The sequence below is a fragment of the Lithobates pipiens genome, unplaced genomic scaffold, assembly GCF_037356315.1.
Source record: "Lithobates pipiens isolate NorthernLeopardFrog02 unplaced genomic scaffold, aLitPip1_a1.2 Scaffold_25, whole genome shotgun sequence".
In the NCBI taxonomy this organism is placed as follows: domain Eukaryota; kingdom Metazoa; phylum Chordata; class Amphibia; order Anura; family Ranidae; genus Lithobates; species Lithobates pipiens.
In genome coordinates, this window is record NW_027507787.1 from 3,090,128 (window position 1) to 3,104,049 (window position 13,922).

General features: G+C 41.7%; 1 protein-coding gene across 1 annotated transcript; it reads left to right on the top strand.

Moving 5' to 3' along the window:
• The first annotated feature begins 657 nt into the window (after nt 1-657).
• LOC143929851 (olfactory receptor 5AS1-like) lies at nt 658-13,385 on the top strand. Its single transcript, XM_077453824.1, has 2 exons — nt 658-855; nt 11,247-13,385. The coding sequence occupies exon 2, from the start codon at nt 11,315-11,317 to the stop codon at nt 12,239-12,241; it is 927 nt and encodes a 308-aa protein (XP_077309950.1). The 5' UTR covers nt 658-855; nt 11,247-11,314; the 3' UTR covers nt 12,242-13,385.
• Nucleotides 13,386-13,922: the final 537 nt, after the last annotated feature.

Below are 13,922 nucleotides of genomic sequence, written 5' to 3' on the forward strand. Positions count from 1 at the left end.
TGTGATTAGAACCTGAGGCTTAAATTGCCTTCTTTTATGTTGTCCTTGTGCCTGAGGCTTAAATTGCCTTCTTTTATGTTGTCCTTGTGCTCTACACCCCGAACCCTCCCACTTTGTGACCTTAGCAAATCAATATTCGCCATCAGCTTCCGGCTTCTCGTCCTGGCCAATCAGGACAGGAGGCTGAAGATCTGAAACCTGGAAAGAAGACCAGGTAACACAGAAGCCAAGGCACTGGTGGGTATCAGGAGTTTATAGGGTGAGTGTGGACCTGGAGGGGTTTGTTCGTGGCACCAGCCCAGCCCCCCCCCCCCCCCAAAAAAAAATATTTTAGCACCAGCCGCCACTGAGTATATATGTAAAATTGAAACGTATAGTGCTGTGAAAGTCCCCTTTTCTTCCTCTTTTTCTTTTGTTTGTACACTATAGTTTAGCAATGTGGTTACAGAGCACGAGCTCAGTAATTTAGTCCCCATGCGATGTGTTATTATATTTATTTTTAATGTTAAAAAAAAAACATAATGAAAATACACTCTAAATAAATATAGTTTAATTGTACAGCTCCACATAAGTGGTCCCTTAAGGAACCCATTAGAGAATACCAATGTATTTTAACTAGTCTGGGAACCTCAAACCTTCCGAGAAAATGTCCAATTTTTTTTTTTGGTCTATATAACAAGATTATCTGTTATCTGGGGTTTTGTTTCATTTTTACAACTTGTTCTAAATGTTGTTTTGATCCTCTGTTCTCTACTCTACAGGAGACTTTAACAAAGGGATTCACAATTCAACAATAACTTATCCTAATTTATTAAAACAGATTTTTCTACAGTGTAAAGCTTTACCATCTGGATTGTAAGTTTGCATATTTTTGCTTTTACCACATCTATGAGTTTTTTTACTGCATCTATGGAATATATTAGAAACATTTGCCCAAATTAATGATGGTTAAAGGAGCACACATGTAAAACAAAATGAACCAATGAAACGTAATACATGAAAAAATGTATTTCAAAATGCACAATTCTATTATTAGGTTAAAAGGTACTGTATACACAGCATTACTTAGGCTAGACTTTTTCTATTATATTAATATTTGCCTACCTTAAAGAATCGATTTTGATGTAAGTGAATGGGCACGTGCCCTGGGTGCAGCTTTATGAGGTAGGGGCACATTAGGAGCTTGCTACACAGCACCTTTTCCACCTCTCCTCTGGATTCTCCAGCTGTTGCCTTGCCCAGAATTGGCAATCTCTCTTATAGCAGGGAGAATATGCAACTGGACTGCGGGCAGCACAGAGAGCAGAGAGCAGAGGGAACAGGCCCACATTACTAACCCTCCGGACACTGCCAGGAGCTTCTATTGCCCCGTGCACACGAGAGGACTTATGTCCGACAGACTTCCAAAGGAGTTCCGCCGGAGTTCCGACGGAGTTCCGACGGAGTTCTGACAGACTTTTCGGCCGAACGGACTTGGCCACACACGATCACACTAAACTCCGACGGATTCGAACGTGATGACGTACGACCCGACTCGAATAAGGAAGTTCATAGCCAGTAGCCAATAGCTGCCCTAGCGTCGGTTTTAGTCCGTCGGAGTAGCATACACACGAGCGGAGTTTTCAAAGGGGACCGGGTCCGGCGGAGTTCCTTCGGGAAAATTTGAAGCATGCTTCATTTCTAAAGTCCGTCAGACTTTGGCGAATCAAAAGTCCGTTGCAGCCCACACACGATCGGATAGTCTGACGGACTCGGTCCTTCGGACTTTGGATGTTGAAAAGTCCGCTCGTGTGTACGGGGCATAAGTGTGTACATCTTCAGATATACCACCTCACTCCATTCACCTTCCATGGGGTGAGTTGAGGGGGCAGCTGTCTGCAGCCTCCTTCTACTGGAGGGAGTTGTGGAGGGGGGGCCTGTATTTGGGTCCCCTCTGATCACCCACCTGCACTCCTCCTGGCCAGGGATCTCCTTTAACTGGATAAAGGGGAAGGGAGGTAGGTTCCTGTACTCAGAATGTGCGTCCCCTCTGATCACCTTGCTGCACTTATTCTGAATAAGGATCTCCATCTACTTAAAGGGAATCACTATTCCTGGATGGGAGGGAATGGTCCCTTTTAATCACTGCTTGTACTCCTTGATCGTGGGAAATCTCTGAATATATCCCATGTACACCTGGAAGTGTGGGGGATGTCTCCCTGTATTCCAGTTGGGGATTTCAGATTACTGCCTGTACTCGTGGATGGGTTTCCCTGATTTCTTCTTCATTAAAGCAGGCCATGATTACTTGTAGACCCGCATTAGTAGTTGAACTTCATAGGAAGGGCTTTGGTCTTGTTACTTGTACTGAGCTCTCAACATTACGTTATCACAGCCTGACTGGTCAGGATATTTTCCCTGGTACAGATTTGGCCACACACGAACTAAGTCCGGTCGAAAGCCCATTAGTTTTGAATGTGATGACAAAACGGGACTAAACAAGGAAATTCAATAGCCAGTAGTTAATAGCTGCCCTTGTATCGTATTTGGTCCGTCGGACTAGCCCACACACGATCGGATTGTCCGATGGACTGATCCCGTCGGACCTAGTCTACCAGAAAATCCAGTCGCGTGTACGCGGCATAAGAGTACAATTTGTCATCACAGGTAAAGAAATTTGCAGTGACAATAATAGCAGGTATAGTGTGCTGCCCACTAGAGTTTAGCAATCGTGGTGCTGGTGTCCTTTCACTTATCCAGAAGTGCTGATATGCGTGTAGAAAATGTGGGACATTGCTCACCTGGTGCATATAACTGTAGGTAATGACCACAGGGGGCAAGGCCAGTGGAGCAGCAATGGCTGAGACTATTACCTACACTTATATGTACCAGGCTGGGTGAGCAGCATCCCACATTTTCTACACACATGTTGTCAGTTTTCAATCAGAGTGGGGTATGGAAAAGGATCAGAAAGGAGGGGGATGGGGAGGAATGAGTGTCACAGAATAACAATGGAGAGTTCCAGGTCACAAAGAACGGGTGGGATTTTAGGTCTATTGATCATCAAAGACTGTCCGCAAAAAGTGTGAGTCCCAGGTTTCCTTGAATTTATATGTAGCGCTGGCTCCTGACGAGCAGGCGCTATGTTTTTTTGAAAAGTTAATTTGCCTGAAACCACAGTTGGGTTTCAGGACTATTTCTCTAAATTTCTGGTTTCAGTACCAGTCCAGCTGGGTTGCACTGGGTTCTCCTTGACCGCAAATGTCACTGTCACCGCCGGCAAGAGTAGAAACACAGTCTACTTGGGTGTATTGAATGCAATTGTTTTCTTGGAACCAGCCCAGTGGGAGTGTTTCCTGCTGTGCATTCTGGCAGGTGGTATTTTAGGGCACCGATGCCACGTGTGCAGGGTTTTTTCCATCTTGATTTTCTGTCTGTTCGGTTCTGGTGGTCCTCCTGACCCAGCCCCATGGCCCTCCTGGCCTGGGGTGCAGAACCATGCATCCTGAGTCTCGGTGTGCCGGCTGGCCAGAGGCGGCGCAACTGTAGGGACAGGCCTGATTGGATTTTGGGGCCTACTGATCCAAGGGTGGTCCAGTGCCGACTCATCTGGAGGGAGAGGCCCAGCAACTGAAGAAACCCAGGGGAGGACTCTTCAGGAGAAGGCCATACACAAAGCCTGGAGGCTTAGTTGAAGGACGCAACCTGGATCAACACACATACGGTATCACCTGAAGGCTGAGAGAACCTGGTACCGTATGTTAGCTAATTTAAATTTATTTACGTCCCTCAGTAATGCTCAAGTGTACATCACAAGTCTGTGGCAGAGACTTTGTCGAACACCCTACCGGCTGCTAGGCCTAGTGAGAGGAGGTCTATCCGGGGGTTGGTAAATCCAGTTGTGAAACATTATTTTTTGCAATCTAAGTACCTGAACTCACTCCTAAACCTCAACCCTTTATTGAAAGACTCTGTTTCTGTTCCAAATAACCCAAAAGAAGATTCAGTGTCAGTTTCCACATTCTTTGGGCCATCTATCACGGGAATCCCTAGACGGAGAAGCAAACAAGGAGGTAACGGTAAGCCCAATAAAAGCAGCAGCTCCTTTGGGGGTTAGTGCTACATATATATTGAGTCAATTAGATTCCTCTTAAAGAGGAAGTAAACTCTCCCACTTTCATTTAGTCCATTATAATAATTATCAAATTATAGCCACTGTAGAACACAAAAGAGAACACAAGAGGGATGAAAAATTAGCCCGTTTTGGTTTGAACTAATAAAGGATGTAGAGGAGGTCTCGTCAAAATTACAAGAGTTTATAAGGTTCAATACGGGTACCGCCCCAACCAGTGTAACATGGGATGCCCTAAAGGCTTTCCTTAGGGGCATCCTGATCCAGCAGGTAGCAAGAATTAAGCGAAAATCTAGGATGTGGGAGGAGAGTATTAGGAAGGAACTGATAGAGGCCGAAAATAATTATGTAAAAGATCCAACCTCAGAAAAACAAAAAATGTGGTTAAATACAGTGCCTTGCGAAAGTATTCGGCCCCCTTGAACTTTTCAACCTTTTGCCACATTTCAGGCTTCAAACATAAAGATATAAAAAATTTTTTTTTTTTTGAAGAATCACCAGCAAGTGGGATACAATTGTGAAGTGGAACGAAATCTATTGGATTCTTGAAACTTTTTTAACTAATAAAAAAATGAAAAGTGGGGCGTGCAAAATTATTCGGCCCCCTTGCGTTAATACTTTGTAGAGCCACCTTTTGCTGCGATTACAGCTGCAAGTCGCTTGGGGTATGTCTCTATCAGTTTTGCACATCGAGAGACTGAAATTCTTGCCCATTCTTCCTTGCAAAACAGCTCGAGCTCAGTGAGGTTGGATGGAGAGCGTTTGTGAACAGCAGTTTTCAGCTCTTTCCACAGATTCTCGATTGGATTCAGGTCTGGACTTTGACTTGGCCATTCTAACACCTGGATACGTTTATTTGTGAACCATTCCTTTGTAGATTTTGCTGTATGTTTGGGATCATTGTCTTGTTGGAAGATAAATCTCCGTCCCAGTTTAAGGTCTTTTGCAGACTCCAACAGGTTTTCATCCAGAATGGTCCTGTATTTGGCTGCATCCATCTTCCCCTCAATTTTAACCATCTTCCCTGTCCCTGCTGAAGAAAAGCAGGCCCAAACCATGATGCTGCCACCACCATGTTTGACAGTGGGGATGGTGTGTTGAGGGTGATGAGCTGTGTTGCTTTTACGCCAAACATATCGTTTTGCATTGTGGGCAAAAAGTTTGATTTTGGTTTCCTCTGACCAGAGCACCTTCTTCCACATGTTTGGTGCGTCTCCCAGGTGGCTTGTGGCAAACTTTAGATGAGACTTTTTATGGATATCTTTGAGAAATGGCTTTCTTCTTGCCACTCTTCCATAAAGGCCAGATTTGTGCAGTGTACGACTGATTGTTGTCCTATGGACAGACTCTCCCACCTCAGCTGTAGTTCTCTGCAGTTCTTCCAGAGTGATCATGGGCCTCTTGGCTGCATCTCTGATCAGTCTTCTCCTTGTCTGAGCTGAAAGTTTAGAGGGACGGCCAGGTCTTGGTAGATTTGCAGTGGTCTGATACTCCTTCCATTTCAAAATGATCGCTTGCACAGTGCTCCTTGGGATGTTTAAAGCTTGGGAAATCTTTTTGTATCCAAATCCGGCTTTAAACTCTCCACAACAGTATTACGGACCTGCCTGGTGTGTTCCTTGATCTTCATGATGCTCTCTGCGCTTTCAACAGAACCCTGAGACTATCACAGAGCAGGTGCATTTATACAGAGACTTGATTACACACAGGGGGATTCTATTTATCACCATCAGTCATTTAGGACAACATTGGATCATTCAGAGATCCTCGCTGAACTTCTGGAGTGAGTTTGCTGCACTGAAAGTAAAGGGGCCGAATAATTTTGCACACACCACTTTTCAGTTTTTTATTTGCTAAAAAAGTTTAAATTATCCAATAGATTTAGTTCCACTTCACAATTGTGTCCCACTTGTTGGTGATTCTTCACAAAAAATTAAAATTTTATATCTTTATGTTTGAAGCCTGAAATGTGGCAAAAGGTTGAAAAGTTCAAGGGGGCCGAATACTTTCGCAAGGCACGGTAAACAACAAAAGTATAAGACAGCAATTTAAAAAAAAGAAGAGAGTAAACGAACATTTCAGAAACAGCGCTACTTTGGGGAAGGGGAGGGGGTGGGCAGAATGCTAGCCCAGCTGGTGAAAACAAACTCCCCTCCGTCTGTCATCCCTAGAATTAGAACTATGAATGGGGCACTGTCCTTAAGTGGTGAGGAGATAGCATAAACCTTTGGAGCTTATTATAGAGAACTGTACCGATCACAAGGGGTGGGTGAGGAAGGGGAAATGGATCGTTTTTTGGAGGGAGTGGAATTGATCACTCTCACTCAGGAGGAGAGGGAAGAATTAGATGCCCCGATAACCCTTGGTGAATTACAATAAACAGTGATCGGGATTGCTAATCAAAAGGCCCCAGGACCTGACGGGCTCCCGGTGGAGACATATAAATACTATGGAGAGACTCTGCTTCCAGAGTTGTACAAGACATTAAGGGGTGCAGTGAAGAAGGGAAAATTGCCCGTCTCGATGACAGAAGCAACTATTATCGTGATCCCCAAAGTAGAAAAGGACCCATTAGAGGTAGCCTCATATAGGCCGATTTCTTTATTGAATTCGGATGTTAAAATTTTAGCCAATGTATTATCAAATAGGCTGAATCAATTTATCACAAAATTAGTACATCCAGATCAAACGGGATTTATCCTGGGAAGATCTACCAGTATGAACATTAGAAGGGCATTTTTGAATATGCAGACACCATCAGAGAACATGGGGGCAAGAGCCATAATGTCCTTGGACGTAACTAAGGCTTTTGACAGCCTAGAGTGGAAGTATCTTTGGCGTGTGTTGGAGAAAATTGGATTTGGCCCCTCCTTTACTGGATGGATCAAAATGATGTATAATGCCCCTAGTGCAAGGGTAAGGGTTAATAACAAGTATTCTGAAAAGATTGAAATGAGCAGGGGGACAAGGAAAGGTTGCCCATTGTCTCCTCTGCTCTTTGCACTTGCTATGGAGCCATTGGCAATAGCTGTTAGGTCAAATCCGGGGATAAAAGGGTTCCAAAGAAGGGGGAGAGACAGGAAAAGATTGCTTTATATGCGGATGATGTTCTCCTCTTTTTGGGGGATACCGGCCAGTCTCTTGGGCAGGCAGTCAAACTAGTAGAAGGCTTTGTAAGGTTTACGGGGCTAGTCATAAACTGGGGGAAGTCAGAGTTGCTCCGAGTCGACCCCCTAGATGCTGTGGTTGCGCCGGGGGCCCCCCAGGTGAAGGTGGTGGATGTTATGAAATATCTAGGTATATATCTGACAGCAAACCCTGATCAGTACATTAATAAAAATGTAATGCCACTACTAAATAAATTTAAGCAAAAATGTGACGTCTGTAGTCGGCTCCCTTTATCGGTGATGGGTCGCTGTAGCCTGATTAAGATGATATGGATGCCTCAACTGCTATACGTCCTACATAATGCACCAGTATGGATATGCAAAAAATGGTTTAAAAAACTTGAAACCCTCTTTCGGGAGCTTATCTGGAAGAAGGGTACAGCTAGGATCCGGCTCCAGACGTTGCAGCTACCAATAGATAGAGGGGGCCTAGCGGTGCTACACCCCAGGAATTATTATCTGGCGGCGCTGCTGCAGCATCTGGCGGGTTGTGACTCGGGAACTGGAAGAAACCTAAAAGGAGGGATTATGATGACAGGAGCCCTACATGAAACCGTAGCCGAAGTATGGGAGGCAGACTCCTTCCTGTATAAAAACTCTGTAACTAGTATGGTGGGTAAAGTATGGAAAATGGTAAAAATATTAATGGGGTATACAGGGTTGTCAGAATTTATGCTGCTATGGGATAATAAAAACCTACCGGAATTACTTTCAATAGGGAAGGTTAAAATATGGGAAAGGCAGGGTATAACTAGGCTGATCCAACTATATGATGGCAATGTCTTAAAGACATTCCTGGACCTATAAAAGGAATATGATATACCACAACAATAATTTTTTAGATATCTACAGCTGAGACATGCTTTAGCAGCCCAGTTTGGGGTACATATGCCAGTGTGGGATAAAACACCTCTACTTCGGAAGTTACTTACAATGGATAGGGCCAGCGGGTGTATATCAGTAATATATAATCAGCTATGTATGAATTTTAACCAGGAAATTGACCACCCGAACCAAAAGAGGAGGTGGGAAGAGGACATTGGGGAAATATCAGATGAGCAGTGGAGGAGAATAATGGAACTAGGGCCAATGACATCGGTTTCTCCCTCACAAAAAATCTCGCATCTGATGCTAGTACACAGGGCTTATTATACACCCAAGAGATTATATTTGTTTGGTAGGAAAAACGATGACAGATGCCCTAGATGCCGGAGACAGGGAGACCTCATGCATATGGTGTGGAGGTGTCCGAAGCTGTTTCGTTATTGGCGGGGAGTGGTGGAAACTATAAATAAAATCTTTGAGGTAAAATTGGAAATGGACCCGATATTCTGCGTGTTGGGCTATAGGAAGGTGCCGGGAAAACAAAAATGTACTACGGTGGCAATTATACGCTGCCTATTCCAAGCGCATAGAATAATTGCACAAAGATGGCAGGCGGAGAGGGCCCCATTGGTGAGTGAATGGATCCAAGTCATTAGTGAATTAATATGGAAAGAGAAGACAGTATATGTAAAAAGGAGGAATCTTAGAGAGTTCGAAAAAATATGGAGGCCATGGGCAAATGAGATGGGGTACCCTATAGATTAGAAAGGAGCAGGAGAGAGAAAAGATTAAAATCAAGAAAGGTAAGGTAGACTTTAACCTATGCCATCAGCAAATCCCCCAAAAACATACTAGGGGAAAAAATAGGTAATAAAGGTGAAAGGAAAGGAGGAATGGGTAAGAAGAGGGGAGGGAAGGAAAGAGAGGAAAGCAAAAGAAGGAAAAGGAAAACTGCAGTAGAATAGCAATGTTAATGAGGGAGGGGGGTTTTTGAGAAGGGAGGGGGAGGAGGGAGGGGATAGCGATAAAAGGATGATAATTAAGAAAACACGGAATATAGAAGATAAGAATTATTGTAATGAGATATTATTTTTGTAATAGTGATATATTATTGCTTTTTAAAATGTTAACGTGTATTATGACGTTTTGTAAGTGTGAAAGAAAACGGAATAAAGAGTATTAAATAAAAAAAAAAAAAAAAAAAAACTATAGCCACTGTAATCCAGCTTATATCGCATATTACTTACTGTTTAAAGAAACTTTAAAAAACTTGGGGTTAGGCAGCGCCATCTTAAGTGTTGTTTTCTGAGTCCACAGTGGAGTGTATTTCCGCCCTTACATTGAGCACTTCCTATACTGTTAACTAAGCCTCCTTCTCAATCCAACGTTTCTATGGCAACCCTGCTTCCCTGTCCATAGCTGACTTGTTTTATTTCATAGTATTTACTTGTGCCGATGTCTAATGTTTGCCTGTGTCAGTCTTATCAGCTTCAGCTGATAAGACTACAGTAATGGCCAGGTTTACACTGCATGTGATGTCACATGATGTGTAGGAGGAAGCTCTGAATGATTCTGCAGCCTCCTGGGATTTCAGTGTTGTGCCGTAGGAAGTCCTGATAACAGATAGATAAGCACATAGAGAGTGTGCCGTAAATCAGGGGAGATCTGGGCATGCTCAGTGATGTCATTCTAAAGAACAAAAAGGATTACAACAATACTAAGCAAGTAAGGAGATATCTACGTACAAGCAGTGTTCATTAGGGTTTTTTATGCTGATTTACATGGGACAAAGTTGTGGGGGAGAGTTTACAACCACTTTAACGTTTCATTGGAAAATGTGTTGTGAATTATGGCCTTAATTTCAAACAGTAAAAAGGTGGTAGATGACCATGCTTTTCCAATAATTTGTTTAATGGCTGTCAGGACATCATGAGTCTGAATTGATATTTTGTAAGTCCATCCAGTTTAAGGTTGAGTAGAGCTTCACCTGAGTTCATGGGTATCGTGGTCTCTAATAGTAACGTTAATATGTTGTATATATGTTTAAACAGAGATTGGGACTTTTAGACAAGTCCACCATTTGCGTAAATACATTCCCTGTTCTGGACAACCTCAGAAGAATTGCACTATACAGCCTGGGGTAAAGTGGGCAAGCCAAGAAGGGACCCAATACCAATGCTATAGAACTTTATACCGTAGTTGGTTTCTAATGCTAAAACATAATGTGAACATAACTAATTTGGTATCAAATCAAAGATGCCACGTCTGATTGGGGACAAATCATGGTGCTAACAATATTTTTGATCTCTAAATATCGGAAAAATTCCGATTTAGGAAGGTTATAGGTGGCCGGCAACACTGGGAATGGTTTCATCCTGTTAGTGGTAGAAAGGTTGTGGAGTTATCATATCTGGTTCATTGTCTGAATGTGTTTGATGCTTCAAAACCTGGGGTGAAGGAAGGATTTTGAAAAAACTACATCAGGGTTAGTGCTGTTGTAGAAGACCACCTGAGTACTTGAGGGTGTCCCAGAGCCTCAGAAAATGGACCAATATTGGATTTTGTAGGGTCACTATATAGTGAAGCCACAGCAAAGTATACATACTTAGGGGATCACAATTAATTGCTTTAGGTGATACCCATAGGGACGTCTCAATGACAGTGTGATAATTGGTTCATGGAGCTAGTTGGGAGGCCTGATAATAATTTTGCAAGTGTGGAACACCTAGCCTGCCATAGATTTTGGGTCCATATAAGAAACATTTTGGCAGTCTAGGTCTCCATTGCAAGCATAGAAATTGCATCATTTACCTTTGTTGATTGCAGAGAATTTACTGGGAGACCCTGGGTGGTAATGAGGCTATTAGTAGTAGCCACTATCCCTTCTTAGACACCTATTCCCATAGCCAGACTTCCCCTTATCTCTTGTTCTGGGAACAACTCTAGAATTTTGGCTATACCCTCACTTTCTTTCTTGGTGACAATGGTCACCAGTACAAATAGAATTGAGATGGAAATGGAAATATAGACTATAAGGTCTAACCCTTTACCACTTTATCAATTCAAAAAAAAGTTTGCCTAAAAATACACCTAAATTATATTTGATTAAACTTGAATTGTAATAATTTATGTATTTGTATTAGTACAGAAAAGCACATTTTAATTTGCATTACCCTTTGTTAATTTTTTATTATTAAATGTAAACAATGGAATGGAGCTCTTCAATCAAACTTATTCAAAACAATTCATCCTTCTTGGACTGTCTGATATTCCTTGTTTAAAACAAATCTTGTTTCTGATCTTCTTTATAATGTATATGGTCACATTATCTGGAAATTGTCTTCTTATTATCATGGTGAGACTTAATTCCCGTCTCCAAACCCCCATGTACTTTTTTTTAACTAATCTTGCCATTATTGACATCTGCTTCTCATCAGCAGTGGTGCCCAGAATTCTGGTAAACACCATATCACAGGATAAAACAATATCATTCCTAGGATGTGCAGCCCAGATGTATTTCCATCTGGCTCTTGGAGGTGCAGAGTGCTTAATACTGACTGTCATGGCCTTTGATAGGTATATTGCGATTTGTAAGCCATTACAGTACAATACAATAATGGACAAAAAACTCTGTCTATGTCTGGCCATTGCATCTTGGTTTCTAGGCTTTAATAATTCAATTATCCAAGCAACGTTCACCTTTCAGCTTCCCTTCTGTAAGTCTAATGTCATTGACCACTTTTTCTGTGAGATACCGCCTTTACTTCGGCTCTCCTGCAAGGATATTCATCTCAATCAGGTAGCAGGCATCATTGCAACTGCCATCTTTGCATTCAGTACATTCTTCTTAATTTTTCTGTCCTACCTTTGCATCACATTAACTGTGATAAACATCCATTCTGTAGCAGAAAGAATGAAGGTTTTCTCCACTTGTGTCTCCCATATTGCTGTGGTCTCCCTCTACTATGGTACCATTATGTTCATGCATGTACGACCTCAGTCCAGTTACTTTCCAGAACAGGACAAAGCAGCCTCCGTTATCTATACCGTTGTGACTCCAATGGTTAATCCTGTAATATACAGCATAAGAAATAAGGATATCAAAGACAGTATCAGAAAGACATTAAAGATGATCTAAACCCAAGAACAAAAATTTTATATATTGCAGCTTGTACATCTATCTTTATCTTGCCAGAATTCCAATGTCCTTGTAACTTGCTGTCCAATGTACTGATATGATGATGATTATTATACAGGATTTATATAGCGCTAACAGTTTGTGCAGCACTTTACAAAATGAGGTCAGATAGTACAGTTACAAAGCAATTCAATACAGGAGGAATCAGAGGGCCCTTCTTGTTAGAGCTTACAATCTAGAAGATAATGTATATCAAGTAATGTTATTCTTCCAAGCTATCTTAAGTGCACTGCAGAAGAATGTTCCCTCTGCAATGGAGATGAAGAGTGGAGGAGTGCTTACAGTGCCTTGAAAAAGTATTCACACCCCTCAAAATTTCTCATATTTTGTCATGTTACAACCAAAAATGTATTATCCCTGATCTCTCTGGTGTGTTCCTTGGCCTTCATGATGCTGTTTGTTCACTAAGGTTCTCTAACAAACTTCTGAAGGCTTCACAGAACAGCTGTATTTATACTGAGATTAAATTACACACAGGTGGACTCCATTTACTAATTAGGTGACTTCTGAAGGCAATTGGTTCCACTAGATCAGCCTTTCCCAACCTTTTCAACATAGAGGAACCCTTGAAATAGTTCTCCGGTCTCGGGGAACCCCTGCTAAAAATTTGAAATCTACAACTCATGATACGTTAGTGTGATGGTGAGTGGGAAGAATGGTGCTTACACTTGTGGTTTTTGGGAAGAATTACCTCCTTACAGATAGCTAAAAAGATCAATGGTGTCGGTGGGAACTTATCTGAGAGGCAGAAATGGTCCAATGCTGAAGGAACCCCTAGCAACCTTTGGAGGAACCCTGGTTGAGAATCACTGCACTAGATGTTAGTTAGAGGTATCGGAGTAAACGGGGCTGAATACAAATCCATGCCACGCTTTATATATATTTATTTGTAAAACGTTTTTAAAATATTTCATTTTCCTTCCACTTCACAATTATGTGCCAATTTGTGCTGGTCTATCACATAAAAACCCCAAAAAATTGATTTATGTTTTTGGTTGACAAAATGTGGAAAACTTCAATGAGGTATGAATACTTTTTCAAAGCTAAGGATATAACAAAATTGTAGGTGATATTATCTGCTTCTATAGGCCAACATCCCTAGAGTATATGAAAACAATGTTTCCCCCTACCAATGGGACTTTAAAGGCACAAGATCGTCACAAATGTTTTTCTAAAATATTACGTTTAATTGTATCAAAATGTAAAAAGTTTATATATATCTATATGAAAAGTAAAAAACAATGTTGGATTTACATGGTATAAATATCATTAACATACTACGTTTAAACTAGACCGAAAGGCATGTAATGATGTTACATGGAAGACTGCATTGACAATACCAACGTGTTTTGGAGTAATCTTGACTCCTTCCTCAGGGATAGTCCTTTTTGCAATCAATGTACGTGTAGTCTACAAGGCAAAAAAACTAATTTACAAAAAAATCTTTGTTTATACAGAAAATGGCTGCTTATACAGCAATGAGTGGAATGGCTATATGATACTCATGATGTCTTGAACCCGTAGCTCAACATCGGTCAGCAAGTTTAAAACCAAGGGAGATGATGTAGAATGACCGCCATGGAGAGAGATACACATGGACAGCCGAACAGACACAAACATT

What these genes read in the sequence shown, in the direction of transcription:
- LOC143929851 (XM_077453824.1), top strand. Translation starts at nt 11,315, where the DNA reads ATGGAGCTCTTCAATCAAACTTATTCAAAACAATTCATCCTTCTTGGA.